The 17,378-nt window shown below is 37.2% G+C and overlaps 1 protein-coding gene across 1 annotated transcript in view; it reads left to right on the forward strand.

The window, feature by feature from the left end:
• The first annotated feature begins 265 nt into the window (after positions 1-265).
• The window catches only part of GABPA (GA binding protein transcription factor, alpha subunit 60kDa), a 24,579-nt gene continuing 7,466 nt past the window's right edge, over positions 266-17,378 (forward strand). Inside the window, exons 1-7 of the mRNA XM_010295831.1 lie at positions 266-345; positions 1,946-2,090; positions 3,011-3,095; positions 8,411-8,656; positions 13,032-13,226; positions 14,046-14,102; positions 15,143-15,283. Coding sequence (XP_010294133.1) covers positions 269-345; positions 1,946-2,090; positions 3,011-3,095; positions 8,411-8,656; positions 13,032-13,226; positions 14,046-14,102; positions 15,143-15,283 — 946 coding nt within the window. The 5' untranslated portion in view covers positions 266-268. The remainder of the gene's footprint in view (positions 346-1,945; positions 2,091-3,010; positions 3,096-8,410; positions 8,657-13,031; positions 13,227-14,045; positions 14,103-15,142; positions 15,284-17,378) is intronic.

The raw sequence follows: 17,378 nt of genomic DNA on the forward strand, positions 1-17,378 counted from the left end.
TCCAAGAAAATCAGGTTTTGGGCTCTGTGCTAATGTCCATTTATAGTCTTGGATTTGCCCCTAGAGTGATTGTGTGAGGAACAGGTATTGCCATCTATTCTGTGAAATCTGTCGTAGCTTTTGGCTTTATTTCATAGGTGAATTTTAAAAAGCTATCCTGTTATTTGGTTTAAAAGATATTTGATAGAACATAACCCCTAGTCTAGTTTTATTTGTCACTTACAAAATTCTTTTCTTTTCGTAGCTCTGTTCTTAAGACATTTTAGCCATGACTAAGAGAGAGGCAGAGGAGCTGATAGAAATAGAAATTGATGGAACCGAGAAACAGGAATGCACTGAAGAAAGGTATGTACTGTCTTTGCTTTGTGGGGTTGTTAGGCTGCAATTCATTTATTTATTTGTTTTCTTTAACTGGTTTCAGATTTGTGGCTGCAGAGACTAAGTTTGGTTATTCAAATTTATTGTTGGGTATTGTGTAATGCTTCAGAGATGGCCATGGTTATGAAATAAGTACAAGTATTTTCTAGCTAGGTGAAAGAAGGAACTTTAAACTGCCAGAAGTAACTGGCTGAATATGATCTCTGTAATCCTGGTTTTGATTGTTTCCGCAGTTTTTCAACTTTCTTGCTGGATACGAAATTCTTAGTTTTGCTTGTGCTCTCTTCAGTTTTTCTGCTTCTTATCTAATTAAATGGTGGTTTTGTTGAAGTGGAACTGTAGCCACTGCAGGAAACCAGTGTAATGCTATCACATTCTTCAATCTTCATTGCTTAAATTCAAAACCGTTTTTTTCTCTTGCTACATTCTTAAATAGTTTTCTTCCCCTACTTTCATGTCTTAGGAATATGTCTACATGTACATGCTGCAAACCTTTCAACTTCAGCGTATCCTTCTGTAATTGAGACGAACCTTTCAGTTTCTCCAGTCCATTGCTTTACTGTTATTCAGGGTCATTTGTTTTTAACAGAGCAGAAATGATGTTCTGTATCTATTGACTATATTGTTATTGGGGCCATTGAAACTGTAGATACTGAAGACTGATAACGTTTGACTTAATTACCTCAACCTGTTTTCTTCTTCCTAATGCTTCCCTCCTCATTTTTACAACTGTTTTTGAAAGCACAGAGAGGTAGTTCATGTGTTGGATAGAAATAGCTGAGGCTGGTAGGTGACCTGCTTTCTAAGAACCTCTTTTGGCGAACTGACTCAAAACCACTTACTAGTTTCTTCTCATTCTGAGCTCCTCGTATATTTTCACTAGTTAAAAACTGTGTAAATGTAGAGAGACCAGCTGTCTAAGGTCATTGTTAAGGTACAAGTCCTCTAACACTGATGTTTCTGAATGCCTACGCCAATATTGTCATCATTTTAGTGTAGGACAGCCAAGACATGTGACTAATGTTTCCTTCAAGGCTCCACGTTGCTGTAATTCCTTCTGGTTGTCTCCTGTATGCATTAAGCTTGTGCTGACTGGTTAAAAGACATGGACTATTACTCTGTATGAGAGTGGATATTTTTTCCTTCTTTGTTCCCCATTTGTTAAGTTTCTGTGTTTGTTTTTGACTTTTATCTTTAAAATACCATCTAGGGAAGCTAAATAGAATTAGCTTGCTTTTCATGCAAGTTAATAATGTATAATATGCTAATCATGACTTAATCTCTTGAAAACAGTGATCTGAAAATAATCTTGGTATTTAACCTAGCTTTTTAACTGCAACAGGGTAAGAGAAGAGTTACACAACTGTAAAATCAATGGGACCAAACTTAGTAATTCACACTCTACTGAAGCTAAGAGTTTTTCTGCATGGTATTAAGATTTTAGAGTCAGTATTACCTTTTGTGTAGTTTATTTCTAAGTTTTTTTTAAGCTTTTCTATACCTACTGCATTGCACAAGCTGTATTAACATATAGGTAATGATTTGTTGTATTAATTTGGTATTTAAGCATCGTTGAGCAAACCTACACCACAGCAGAATTTGTGAGTCAAGCTATCGACATCAATGAACCAATTGGAAATCTTAAGAAGTTGCTGGAACCCAGGCTGCAGTGTTCCTTGGATGCACATGAAATTTGCCTGCAAGATATCCAGGTAAATTGTAATGTTATGAAAGATTTAACCTCTTAATGAAGAACCATTTTGCATACTTTGTCCCTTTCTTCCATTGTTTGTGGAATTCATGTGTCATTTGGTATATTAATTGTAATGAAGAGTTTAATTTTATGTCAGGTTCGTTATCATCAGACCATTCAGTATGTACACACTAATTCAGCTGGAATAAAATTAAAATACCTTCCAGGGTTCCTGGTGTGAGGGTAAGAAAAAAAAAAAATTACCACCTTGCAAGGGAAATGAGGGCAACAACAATACTGTCTTCTCTTGAGGTAGCCCACAAGATTTGTTGCTGCCTGAGCTTCTATGAATCTAATCTTGTTTTGAATCTGAATAAAGCGAGAAGGTTTTTGCAGTATTAAGGTGCATAGATAGCAAAACATTACTCAAGAAAGTTCACACACACACACTATTTCTACAGGCATCACCAGTTAGTATAATCGTTAGGCAGTATAACTGTTTCTCATTGTGTTTAGCTGGTTGTTCTATTTGTAGTCATAATCAGACATCTGTGGCTTTTTCAGAAACAACAGGGAGAATACTGTTTTAAAGACAAGAATTTTTTTCTGTGTTAAAAACTGAGAAAAGGAACTGTAGATACTTTTCACAAAGTGAAGGTACTTCCAGGTATTGCATTGCTTTTTAAGATTAAAAAATGTCCCTGTAAGTGAAACTGCATTAAACAGAACAGAGTGATGAGTGTCAAATTCTGATGAAGTTCATTCTGTTATGTACTATGTCTACATACTACTAAAAATATTTGCATGCTTCTTCAGAAAATACGCTGCAGACACTAAGTATTTCTGAAGTTTAAAATAGAATAAGCGTTTCTTAGAACTGTGATATTCTGTCTGATAATAATGTAATACATATTTTTAAATTTTTTTGCTTTTATCAAGCTGGACCCAGATCGAAGCCTTTTTGATCAAGGAGTAAAAACGGATGGAACAGTACAACTCAGTGTGCAAGTAATATCTAGGCAAGGTAAGCACTTATGTTTGAATGTTGTATAGACAAATTAATACTGTAGGAGCACTTGTGAGCAAACCCAGTCCCCTGCTATTTCTAGCTGTAAAATTGAGAAAACCACTGAATGGCCACATAGCTTCAAAATGTCTCTTTCACTGTGTGCAGTGGTTATAAGTAGTAGTAATTAAAATAAATGTCATGGACTGATGCTATTCAAAATGTCTTTTATAGTAAATTCATATCAATTTCTAAGTTTAAAAAAAAAAAAAAACACACCAACAAACACAACTGGGTCAAATAGCGACAATTCCAGTATAAGGCTTTCATTAAGGGTGAGTAATTACTCATACCAGATCAAGTATCTAAGCAGGCAAAAGATTTTTGTTTAAGTTGGTATCATCTTTGTGAGGCAAGTGAGCTTGTGTGCTTGATGAACAATTAGATTATGAGAGTATATATAGCTAACAGAAAATTGGTATGAAAGGCTGGGATCACTATCATCTGTTTTCTTTGGTTGAGAATTCAAAGTAAATCATTGTGACAGAGGAACATTAACCCAGTTGGGTAGGGATTTGTTGATGCATAGTTTGTATTTGATTGTAGTATCAGGTATGACAGGATTTCCCTGTATCAAATCCTCAAGAATTAGTAGCTGTATTGTTTTGTTTTTTGTCCTTTTGTTCTCTTTTGCCTCTTCCATTACGTCTGAGTGGAAGGACTGCCACCACTCGCTGAAGACAACATGCGTATTGGGCTCTGGGAACAGCCACAGATACTTGTTGCCGTATTTTCAAATAAACAGTGACAACAAATACCTACTGGAGTAGGGGGTCTTATCTGTTTTAAGTTATATCGGCAAAGCAGATTAGCAAAATTTGGGAAGCACATTTAGTTTCCTTGTGGCTTCAGCATAGATTAGGCAGAAGAAAGCCTTTCTGTTTTGAACTAACAATATTAAGTAAGACTGCTGATTTACATTTAATGCTGAGTGTTAGGTGACTAGAGCTAGGTTGAATTCTCAGTTCCCCATATGTAATGGGGATTCAACTACCTTTCTGGTAATAGGAAAAAAAAAATAGAATAGAAATATTTTTCAGGGAACTAGAATAACTGCTCTTAATTCATGCCCAGTAACTTGTAGTATGCAATGCTTAGACTTCCAGTTTCAAAAGGATGCAGGTGATAAATATCTTCACTATTATCTTCCATTTTCTTCCTGTGGTTTGTGTTGTTTATTTTTCTTCTTTAATGTAAAACTGAGGTGCTTGATCATATACCACAAGGAGCTGCTTCTCTCTCACACACTTTCTATCTGAAAACACCTGAGTATTAAGTATGTTAATATAACTTTGGAACGATCCACAGTGTTGTTTTTAAGACCATGATACTTGACACTTAAGCAATTCATAAGAAATCTCTCTGTTGAAGGCAAGTTAAAAATGGCAGGATGGAATATCAGAAAACAAATAGCATGGATATAAACAATAAAAGGAAGCTATTTGGATCAATAACAGGGAAATGGACTTTTTACTCTGACTGCAGTGACTGTTTAAGCCAGAGAGAAAAAAATGCTTCTTATGCCATCCACATATTTCTCTTCTATGGATGAGGTATTGAAAGATTCTCAGTTTATTTTTATTTTTCCCCAACTTGTGTAATATATAGGATTCAGCTAGCAGTAATCAGTGATGCTAATCCTTGTGATGGATTAGATACTCTTATTTCTTAGACACAAGCTGTTATGTCAGTTCAAGTGTTCTATCAAATTTTCATTAGCCATCTGTAAATTCAAAGAAATAGCCACCAACTGAAATATAGTCCATTGTAGTTCTTTTACAGCACTTCATACAAAGGTATTTTAGCATAAGTTACAGCAGATAAAAGAATAAACTGGACTGCTATTTTTACTAGAAAGACCATTCTGGCACTCCACCTTACCTTAACTTCTTTCTCCTGGTTTGAAGAATGGAGATGTGTATGGTTTTCCTGCCGTTGTGGGAACAGCTATTTTGAGTGCAGCCCTGTTCTGTACTGCTCTGAGCTAAGCCTCTTGCAAGTCTGTGGAGATCTGAGTAACTGCGTTGCATTGTACATCGAAGAATTTCAAAAAAGCTTTAATTTTTAAGAGCTCCATAGCAAGTATTTTGGTCTTTTTTTTTTTTTAATCCAGACATAAGTTATATCGGATCAAGGATTTCTCCTGCCTGTCTGTCTGTAGATAATATCAGATGAACATTTTGCCATCCTTAAGCTGTTAAGGTTGTTAGGTTGGTTGTTTTTTTGAGTTGATAAAATTTATTCTAATCCTACCTTTAGTTGTGTACTTTAGTCTTTAAAGAAAAGAAACGGGTAGGGCGGAGGGAAGATAAACTTTTAAGGTTGTAAAATGTAGTGCTGGGTGTATGGCATAGGTTGAAATCTCTTTTGGGGAAAACTTGAGAGGTGGAAGATCTAACTAACTGGCAGTCTGTCACCTGGAGGAATATTTTCGTTCTTTTTCAATTTCCTTAATCGCCAGAGTAGAGGCAAGGTTGAGTGGAAATACTTGCCACACTTTTTTCAGATGAACTGTGGGAGACAGACACTAGGTTGCAAGGACTGGAATGAGAGCAGCAATCTCTGACAGGCATTGGTTTGAAGAGTATGAGGAGAGAGACCTGTATTATGGAGGTGGACAGTGTAGTTTGGCTTTCTATTTCTTGTTGTTTGCAAAGTATATGAACAGGTAGTCCAGTTAACCTGCCATTGAATTGTTTGCATACCACATACACAAACTTAAACAAGTCAGTGCTGTGTTTGTGAATGGAAGTGTCTGTAGCTGCTGCTTCTGTTGAGCTCAGTTCTGCCTGTTATGCCCACCCAGAGCTCACCTGCAGGATTAACGTTTTCCCAAACAGATGCTGTTCCACCTACTTGTTAAATGCTTGAATGACACAAGAGGTTAATGTCTAGCTGCTTTGAGAATTTCTGACCATGTGTATGTAGCTGTATGTCCTATAGATACTTACACAGATCTGGGGACTAAGTGGTAGCTAAGCAAAAAAGGTTCTTTGGATTTAGGTAGCTGAAGTCTGAGTCCTGTTTTAAGTGTGTAACTCCTCATTTGACTATTGTTTCTAAACTTTTTTGCAATAACTAGGCTTTTACTATTTTTAGTACATAAAGGAATGATTCGTAAGTGTAATGAAACGTACTGGTTTAGATTAAAGGTGCAGTTTGACTAATGTCCTGTCCCTGGCTATGATTAATACTAGGCATTTTGAAGAAGAAGAAAAAAAAAAAAAAAAGGTTCCCTGTAGGTCAGTCTTAACGCTAGTATATTCTCTAGCTTCAGACAATTAGCTTTAGAGGGGATTTTACTGGCAACACCTGGCCATGTCTTGATAGCTAACCTCCTTGAATTTTTGTACTTTTTGTACCAGTTTATACTTGTGGGATGTGTGACATTGTCACATTGTGTTCCACAACTTCCGTGCTGTCCAAGGAAGACTGGACACCTGTTTTCTCATGCAGTAGTTAAAGGGTCAGATGTGAGAAGAGGTGCAGGCAAACCCAGAGAATTAATTTTGGTCTAACATTGCAGTAGGTTAGGTAGCAGACTGTTACTTCACAACATGTTTACTTATAAGCTGTTTCTTCTACAGACACTCATCACTCTGATCTCCTTGTTTGCATTATGGATAAAGCAGTAGATTCACAGTTCTTTTGACACGTTATTTGACAGACAGTGAATTATTTTGTTGAACAATAGTGAACTGTACGTCTCTAGAAGCTTTTTTTCTTTACTTTCTTTTTTGAAGATCAAAAATAGAAACTTAACTCAGTGCTTTCCCATACGTATTTCTATCTGACTTTAAAACAAGCCTGTGCTGCACACGTTAATCTTAGATGGCCTACATAAAACACTCTCCTAAGTGTTCTTGTTTGCTTTTTCTTCATATTTGCTGCTTCATCTAATAAACCACTTGCTGGTTGTCTACATCTATTTTAATTTCCTGAATTTCATATTGCTGCATATTGTACTTACGGTCTTTGTAGTGTTCCCTTTCTAAGGTTTTTATCAAGCTGATTTCCTTTTAAAGTCTAGAGGAGTACTTGTCTGAAAGAGACTTGGTTTGTTCTTATTTATACTACAGGCAAGTACTCTGTTTGTTTTCCCTTACAAATTGTGAATAGGTTGTGGTTTTAGCTTTTAAGACTGTCAGCTACAGAACCTACCATTTCACATTGAGCTTTAATACAAATTAGATGGGAGGGATGCAAAGTAATACCTTACCGCACAAGATACTGAAGTTATTCTGGCCATGGGATATTCTGTGAATCGTATTTTCAACTGTCTAATCCTAGTCAAGGTTTTCCAAGTCATACTAAAATGGGTTTTTACAGATTTATTTTTTTAATGTGCAAATATGTTTGATAAAAATCTGTTAAAGAAGTGTGGTTGTTAGTTGGTTTTTTTTAATGGAAATTGAAAGGGGTTTTTTATGTTTAACATACTATAATGACAAAAATCTTGATACAATGTCAGAAATTTGGTGAGGCACCCGTTGGACAAAACACCTCAGAAGATGACAGAGAAGGTGATGATACAAAGCATTAGTAGCATTACTGAATCTGTTCCATATTGCTGCAGAATAGATACAGATATATCTTCCAGCTCTGTGGTCTAGTATCTTAAATGACAGATGTAAAACCAAAATATGAATAGCTAATTAAGCTTAAAACATGAAGGATTTTCTAGTTTTCTTTTAACTTGCTATTGAACACGCTGCCTCTTGCAGGGCACTGAAAGAAAATGTTAACTCCTGTGTGGAGACCCCAGAAGTAGCAGGAAAATATTGTAAAGGCTGAAAGAAATGCCTCTTGGTTGGGGGAAAGAGGCAAACAAATGCTTGTTTTCATTTTTCTGGGGGGTTGCTTTTTTTCTTTGGTTCAGTATATTTCTTAGAGACCAAAATACTTGCCCACATGCTGAACATTCTGTTCAAGATATGTGAAACGGATCACCTAAGTAGAACAGGAAGCTATAATCCTGTGAGAGAAAAGAGGAACAGCTTTGTATTCACCTTACTAACGTATATACTATATAGTATGTCATTCTAATTTAGGATGCTTGCAGAAATTTGATGATGGTTTTTCCTAAGTATGCGAGGAAAAAAATAGAAAATAAAAATTTCTTTTTCTAAAAATAGAAAATAAAAATTAATATTAATCAGAATTTATCTGATTTAATTAGATTAAATATTATTAATCAGAAAGCTTTAAAACAATATTTTTGTCATATTTGCATTGCTGTCTTTACATTTTGTGGTTTTTCTTTCTGTACCTAGGGATAGAGCCCAAGTTAAACATTCTTGAAATTGTGAAACCTGTGGAGACTGTGGAGGTAGTGATTGATCCAGATGCTCATCATGCAGAGGGTGAAGCTCACCTTGTTGAGGAAGCTCAGGTGATAACCTTGGATGGCACAAAACATATTACAACAATTTCAGATGAGACCTCTGAACAAGTGACACGGTGGGCTGCAGCGTTGGAAGGCTACCGAAAGGAGCAGGAGCGCCTTGGAATACCCTATGGTAATAATATGTGACTCTGTGTGTGTCCATGCGTGTGTTGAGGTGGGGGATGGTTCTTTTGTTCATTTGGGGGGTTGGCACTTTTGCATAAATGATAATTAATTTTGGTTATATAATGAAAGTGCTCCGATACCTCAGAGAAGGCTTCTTATGGTATGGGTAAGTACAGTGCAAATATCCCTTTATTAGAGAAAGCTGAAGAGAAGTAGAACCAACGCCTGCAATAGTTTTCTTAAAATAGTCAGTTTTGCTCCAGAACCTTCTTGTCATTACAGTTTTTAGAAAGCAGTTTTCTTCTTCCTCCCCTCCTTAAAAATGTGTATGTTAGTGATAAAGCTCTTTATTATGTGTCTTTAAATTTGAACTAGACTCTAAAGATACCAACACAAATTGTTGATAGGTTGTGGGATGCTGAGTGTGGTGTAAAATGAGATTTTGCATGGTAAGCTGTACTTGGCTTCAACATAGTGGAAAAAGATGATTCAGATCAAATGCACGTATTCTGGTCGATCGTCATGTCTTCTGAATTAATGTTGGTACTTAGCAGGCTGCTAACTTATTGTTAGCTTAGAAAAAGCGTCTCTGAGTGCCTGCGCAGGACTGAGCTGAAACTGTGTTTTTTAGAACCTACATCATGTTCAGGAGATTATCCAGCTGAGTTGCTTGTTGTGACTTGCAGAAATGGATATGTCAAGGCATATCCAGCACATGAAGCTGTACTATCTAAGCAGACTTGCAAAACTGGAGTATGTTTGGCAAGTGGGATATTTGGAAGTATTTAAAAATTCCAGTGGAGTCACTGGTCTTTTCAGGACATGTACCTTGCCGATATCTTGAACGTATTTTTGATAACTAAAGCAATGGCTTTTTCATGGCTTTTTGTTCTCATTGGCAAGTACTTCCAAAATAGCTTTCATCATGCTATGTCCATTGATAATCAGGGATTTCACACAGAATGTTTGAAAAAAATGTGAGGCGTTACCAGGAGCAGACTATTTTTCAGTATGCTCTCCCATTAATATAAAAAAAATTTACTTTAAACCATCTTGTTGTTACGTTGAATAATGTTGTTAATAAACTTTAATGTTGCTGCTTTAAGAAAACCCTGTAACCCACAATTGTGACTTTAAAAGTTTAACATCTTTTGTGTCATGGCAGTGCAGATTTTCCAGGAAAATAATGCTAATTCATTATGGCAGAGATCTCTGTATTAAGACTAGGATATCAGAAAAATGTGCTAAACTGCCTTCCTAGAAAGAGTAAAATTTTAAATGTTATCTGAGTTGATGTTGCAGGGACCTGGGTTGAAACAAGGCACTGCTAAGTTCTATGTTATACAGTCGGAAGTTTCTGAGAATAAAGAATGTTCTTAAGGTTCTTACGTAGTCCCCCAAAAAAGCATTTGTTTCCCCTTCAACATTTATAAATACACATCTTAAAAAGTAGAAAAAGAGGCCAGTTTTCTCTAAAGAATTGTGAGGCTTGGTTCTGTGAAGTTATCTGGACTTTTAATCTGAAATTATTTCTTGAATCTTTTCAAAAGTCACTGTGCGTTGATATTAAAAATCAAGTCCAGTCAGTATTGAAATAGTCATCATTCAGAAAAGTAGTGGTTCGGTATCTTATCCTTACAGGTTTCTCTGTTTTGCTGCAAATGGAAAATTAGCTTTTAGCAGGTCTTTAAAATATTGTAGCTTTCTCTTTGTGTTATGTTTTGGTGGGTTTTACTAGAGATTACAAATTCTTAAGTGTTAAAGGTATTTCTGCTAATAGAATCCAAATGTTTGGTACGATTGCAAAGGTCCCTAGGAAGAATGAAAATACTAATTGCTGTGAGAAATAAAGCCAGAAAAGGGAGCAGCAGAAAGCTTGGAAACAGTGGAACTGGTTGCAGAAGATAATGACTTCTGTTACCTTGCAGATTATCTTCTGTCACTAAGAATAAATTAGCAGCTTTTTGATGAAAAATCACTGCTGATAGTGTTTTGAAGACCAAAACCCTTTCGGTGTCACTTTTGCCAAAGGATTACACTGCATGGTTTTAGGTAGCATCAGTGAAAAATGATGCAATGTTACTGTCCTTTATTTAGCAAACGGAATTTGTAGCTCCTAAATAATGTTTATAGACTTAGAAAACTTGCTTTCTTTAATTCTTAAAATAAAAACTTGTCAAGGTGATATCTGTTGGGATATCATAATTTAAAAATACATAATTGTTCTGCTCCTGTTTTTTGCCCTTGAGACAGTGAAAGTAAATATCCCTGCTTTAGTTTCCATTTCCAGTTCTTACTTGTTGACATGTTTTAATATAGTGCATACATTAACAAAGTTTTGAAGATGATGCTCATTTACCTATCCTCTTTGTAGCTTGTTCGTACTAATAGTGCTTGAAACAACAGACTTTTTATGTTAGAATGTCTTGAATCAACAAATCATGTGCTGCACATATCTTGAGTTGATTATTTATTATAATTTCTATATGTTCCTCTGCTGTGTGAGTTGTCTATGCTTTTGTGTGTTTGGCACTGACATTTAAATGATGTGCATGTCGCGTTCTGTTGAAATGTCAAACAAGCGTCCCAAGACCTGATGCTGTGGCATGTTTGATTCAAATATAAGAATACATTGGGTAATATTCTATCAAATAGATATGTTTTAACAGTTTATTTGATATGGTCTTTCTAAATCTGGTATATTACACTTACTGTTTTATATTTTTTATATATATATATGGTGTATGTTTATTAGCCGACCTGTGTGGTGGGTTGACCCCAGCTGGTAGGTGGGCCTCCACCCAGCCACTTGCTCACTTTCCCTCCAGAGGCATGGGGGAAAGAATCAAAAGCGAGTTAAAAAAAAAAAAAAAATCATCGGTCAAGATAAAGACAACTTAATAAGGGAAAGTGGAAAAAAAAAAAGGGGGGGGGGGTAGAAGGGATGCAAAAGTGCTCACTCTCACTCACCTCCAGCAGGCCAGTGCCCAACCAGTCTTCATGCAAGGGCTTTGGAAAAACTGGCCCTTGGTTTTATTGATGATGATGATGACATATGGTATGTAATATCCATTTGGTCAGTTGGGGTCAGCTGTCCTGCCTGTGTCCCCTCCCAGCTTCTTGTGTACCTCCAGCCTACTCAATAGGGTGGCTGAGTGAGAAACAGAAGTCCTTGTGTTGGAGTTCAATACTCTCTGACCAGGTTCTTTTAGATATTCCATGCGTGGAGGAGGGTGTACTGTTTAATATCAAATTTACTTGAAGATGGTTGATGTTAACATGGGATTTCTGATTTAGCAAAGTAATACAAAATAGACTAAAAACACAATACAAAGGTTAGTTACACTTCGAAAAATACAGCATTTACAATGCACTGTTCAGTCACAATACCAGTGCGATTCCCATTACTGGTCTCTATAACACACTCACCACCACCATGCTGGGTGTCCCCAGTTGCCAGGAAGGAACACATGGGTTGAAACCACCTCAAGCCTATTGCTCTCTTCAAAATTCTTTTGTTAGTTATGTAGTTTGTGTACTCCATGTTGTGTTGAGCCATATATGCATGGTCTGGCTGACTCAGGGAGCCACTGACACCACCATTTAATCCATTCAACTCTTGATAGCTGTTTATCTAAAACAAAGGCCACCTTCCAGTCTCCTTTTTCTTGAGATAAAGTCAGCTGCTTTGCCTTATTCTTGGGCCCTTCACCCTTGCCCATCTCCTCTGAGCCTTCGTCCATTGTAGGCGTTTATTCGGTGAGTCATGTTCCAACCCTGGCGCTTTAGTTAGTCACACCTTGACACCTTTAGCCTACCCAGCAGCCGCTAAAACATCTTAGCGTGTTACCAACACTGATTTGGTCACCAACCTGAAACACAGCACTATACACGCTTCTGTGAAGAAAAATAACTCCATTCCAGCCAAACCAGTATGTTAGTGATTTTTTTAATGGTTTAGAAACTGGGATAATGTGAATGAGTTTAGAATGTAATATTTTATCATAATTATATGCTGATCAGCATATTTGAGGAAGAGTATCCTTGTGTGAGAGAGACTGCTCTGTTTTGAAACTAAAGACCTCTGGAAAAAGAAAAAGAATTCTTTTCTGTGTTTGAGAAATGTCAGGCATAGTTCTGACGTAAAAGCTTTCACTAAAGAAAATCCCTTTTTTTGCCCTTCCGATCTCCCCACCAAGCCACACCACACCACTCCATCAGCACTTTTAAGAGGAGTCAACTTTCCGTCCAGTCAGATTTGGTCATGGTAACCATGCTTCTTCATGTTATGTATTTACTTTTATGGAAGTTGTTAACATAATTGAGGAGCAACCTTGCAGTATATAATGAAATGATTTGCAGTTTCATCTCTCTTTTCCTAGACCCAGTGCAGTGGTCGACAGACCAGGTGCTCCACTGGGTGGTGTGGGTGATGAAGGAGTTCAGCATGACTGACATTGACCTCAACGCGCTGAGCATTCCTGGGCGGGAACTCTGCAGTCTCACTCAGGAAGACTTCTTCCAGCGCGTCCCCCGGGGAGAAATCCTCTGGAGCCATTTGGAGCTTCTTCGAAAATGTATGGGAGATTTTTCTGTAACTGATTGTACTTATTCCCGCTCCCCCTTCTCTTTTTCTTTTTCTTTTTTTTTTCTTTCTTTCTTTAAAGATGAAACCAATTGTGCGCTGTTGTTTTTCCTCTAATTAATTTGGCAGTAAAAATGAGGGCATCAATACATAGCAGGAGGTATTAATGAGAACGTCTGCTGTTATGAAACATGTCTGCATACTAAACCCTGTTTGCCTGTCTTTTACAAAACTTCGTAACTAGTAGGAAGTAGTGACTGATGATTCCTCCTCTGTTTTTAATAAAGATTCTTGGTTTGTACATCTCCTGAATTTGATAGTTTTATAATTAAATATTGATTGTGAGTTATTTAATGTACATCTCTGTGTCATATAGAAGTAAAGTTTACTAAGCATATGCAATTAAATCCTTAGATGGTACACAATACAACCAATAAGTGATGCACTGTATCTGCATAATACAGTAATATATATGTGCATTTCAGATTTACCATGCTTGGATGTAACTTGGCAGCCTAAAAACTATTTCTGTCTTCATTTACATAGCTAAAGGTTTTAGAGGGTGGAGAATGCATAAGATACCTTGAAATCCTTATTTGCATCCTTATTTCTAAAATTGAATGACAGATGTTAAATGTCGCTACTCATAAGACCATGAGCTACATGTGTCTCTTGCAAACTGATGCCAAATTTTGACTTTTTTCCTCTATGAAATATGAAAGCTTTTGATCTTCAGGTGACTTGAAATTTGTGGGTTAAATAAAAACTTATTTGGTTTGGTTTTTGTTTTTTTTTTTTTTTCAATTTGCAGATGTGTTGGCTAGCCAAGAACACTCTGGAGAAATTGCAACTGTTACTATTGATCAGCGTAAGTAATTCTGCCAGCAGTTAATTCACACAATTAACTGTTTGCAAGTTTAGGACTGTACTTTGGTTCAGCACTATCATACTTTCAAAATATTTAGAAAATCATTCAAGAGAGTAGTTTTCCTTGGTGAGGAGGGCATATTTTAAACTTCAAAGCAAAATGTTGGGTTTCTCAGTATTTTGTTACTGGCTGAAAAATGGTGTATGGCCTGAATATGAAAGTTTCTAACTTTCATTTTGGATGGTACGTTTTCCACTGTCTTGAAATAAGCTGTCTAGGATGCATATTTGAGGTCTTGAGTTTTCCTGTTTTCTTAGGTTATATATTGCATTAATGAATGGTTATAGTAAAATGTTATGATTTCAAAAGGTTTTTCCAAAAATCGAAAGGGAACATGGAAGAGAGGACTTGTCTAGAAACCAGTACTAGAACAAATACATTAAAGGAGATTTCCAGTTATTTGAAACTCATTCTTCCAGCTGAAGCAGTGTCATCAATTATTAAAATTAACTGATTTTCAGAAGGATTGTAAGCAGCTTATATGTTAAATAGATAGACTGTGTATTGCATCCTGGGTTTGTGTCTAGTTAAAGCCACCTAGAGTGGGGCATTTGCATCCTCTTACACCATTGCAATAGAAAGATATTTAATTGCTGTTTGAATAGCGGGTATGGAGGGTTGTACAGTGACTGTAGAGAAAAATACATTAGGGCAGGTCATGTGGGAACAGCATAAAGATGAAAACAAAGGCATGAGAGGGGTTTTTTTTAATGGAAACATCATATGCATAATAGTAAACTAAAGCTGATGTTTTATCTGTAGCGTGGCATCTCTACTACGAGTCTAAACCCACAATTTCCACTGTAAGATGTTAAAAGTCTTTAAATTTTTCTTGGCCTTGTGACTTATACAGTGTGCCTTTTTAGCAAAGGAAAAAAATAGCTCCTAGATGTTACGATGATACAGGTAATAAATAATATATGCCCATTTCTGTGACAGCAATTTATAATTGATGTTCTACAATGTTCTCTGCTTTACAGCTGTGCAGATTATTCCCGCATCTGTACAGCCTGCTACCCCGACCACCATTAAAGTAATAAACAGCAGTGCAAAGGCAGCTAAAGTACAGAGAGCTCCAAGGATCTCTGGGGAAGACAGAAGTTCCCCTGGGAACAGAACAGGTATTGTCTCCGTTATTTTTAAATGGAAATGCAGTAAGCACTTACTCATTAATTTGAATTACAGTGTTCTAGGACACATCTTTGTCACTCTAGATGTGAGGTTTGTAGAAGTCCATGTGGTATGAAGGGGACCGTAGCTACAAAATATATCACAAACACATGCAGACCTGGCAGGTTGGTTAGCTCCTGCAGGCACTATGTTAATGTGGTGCCACGGCTTTTGAGCCTGCAGGAAATGAGATGCATAAAACTCTTTCTCTTCCTATCACTTAACAATCTGTCCTCTCAAATCACTGCACAGCATTTATTCAAGCTTTTAACTTCTTTTCTTTTGCAGAAAGGGGAGAAAATAAACTGTATGTTGTAGAATCGTAGCCTAGCTACTACTTGCTCTGCTTGTCCATGCCCGCCTCCCCCAATTTTGTGACTTAGCAAGTTTCGGATTCTTATTTTGTTAAATGAATGTACCTTCTGGAAAACTGCACACTAAATGTGCAGTTTATTTTTGGAATTACTGTTACCTGTACATACTCTTTGATTATAATAACTCATCTTAGTTGCTTTATCTTATTTTTTCTTGCTGTCATTTTTGCTTTGGTTCTCTTCACTGTTGTGAATTCTTCTGTTAAAACCTTCCTTCTCCTTTCCCTTGAATTTTTATTTCTTTTAAACTCTCCATAAAAGTCTATTATGATATCATTCAGGATTCTTAGGCCAAGACTTCATTGGCTAACATCAGTGGGGAATACTCTGTGTTTCTCCCTTTAGACATTAGGTCTGCTATCTCTGTCTCATTGAGAATTTAGAAATTTAACTTGAGATTTCTTTTTAACTCAAGTATCTGAATGATTGGACATGAAAGATGTTATATTGACTTAAGATGAAGTTTTGGGGGTTTTTTGTATTTCTGATGTTAATGTTGAAAATTGGAGACTAAACTATTTAAAAAACCAAACAAACAAAACCTTCTACTACATATATATGTATTGTTGTAGTTTAAGCCCAGCCAGCAACTAAGCCCCACGCAGCTGCTTGCTTACTCTCCGACGGTGTGACCGGGGAGAGAATCGGAAGGGGAAGAGAATCAGAAGGGTAAAAGTGAGAAAACTCATGGGTTGAGACAAAGGCAGTTTAACAGGTAAAGCAAAAACCATTCAAGCAAGCAAAGCAAAACAAGGAATTCATTCACCACTTCCCACGGGCAGGCAGGTGTTCAGCCATCTCCAGGAAAGCAGGTCTCTGTCACACGTAATAGTGACTTGGGAAGACAGATGCCATAACCCTGAATGTGTGTGTCCCCCCCGCCCCTTCCTTCTTCCAGCTTTATATACTGAGCATGACGTTATATGGTATGGAATATCCCTTTGGCCAGCCTGGGTCAACTGTCCTGGCTGTGTCCCCTCCCAGCTCCCCGTGCACCCCCAGCCTGCTCGCTGGCAGGCCAGCATGAAAAGCTGGACAGTCCTTGACTGCTTAGCAACAACCCAAAACATCAGTACCTTATCAACATTTTCTCATCCCAAACCCAAAACATAGACTGACACTAGCTTATATGAAGAAAATTAACTCTATCCCAGCTGAAACCAGGACAGTATCCACCCCTTATTCGACACTGTCATGCTTAGGTACCACACTATCCAACAAAACCTCATTAACCATCTCCCCCCTTTCCATCCTTTGATATAATACACAGGTATTATTCCCTTAGTCTATGGACCACCCCTGTAAAATGTCTCTAAAATGTCCACAGATATCCATGAAATGTCCACTGAGTTCATTTAGTCCATGACTTTGGGCTCCATCCCTCATGGTGATCACTCAGGACTGGCAAGGTGGGGTTCTGCATGGAGTTACTGGGCACCAAAGCCAGGTCAGGTCACTGCTGGACTTGCACTGCTTCTTGTAGGGCTTGTCCTCCATTGGTTCAGGTGGTTCCTGCTATAGTAGTTCAACTATAACATTCAACTGAAATCATGGGTTACAACAATTTAAAGGTATTTCCATTACAATCTCCACCCCTGGGCCCTTTGGACTGGACCATAGGGTTTAACATTGCAATGAACTCCTCCCCTTGCCCCTGCTCCAGCTTGGACTT

The sequence above is a fragment of the Phaethon lepturus genome, unplaced genomic scaffold (assembly GCF_000687285.1).
Source record: "Phaethon lepturus isolate BGI_N335 unplaced genomic scaffold, ASM68728v1 scaffold12161, whole genome shotgun sequence".
NCBI classification, from domain to species: Eukaryota; Metazoa; Chordata; class Aves; order Phaethontiformes; family Phaethontidae; genus Phaethon; species Phaethon lepturus.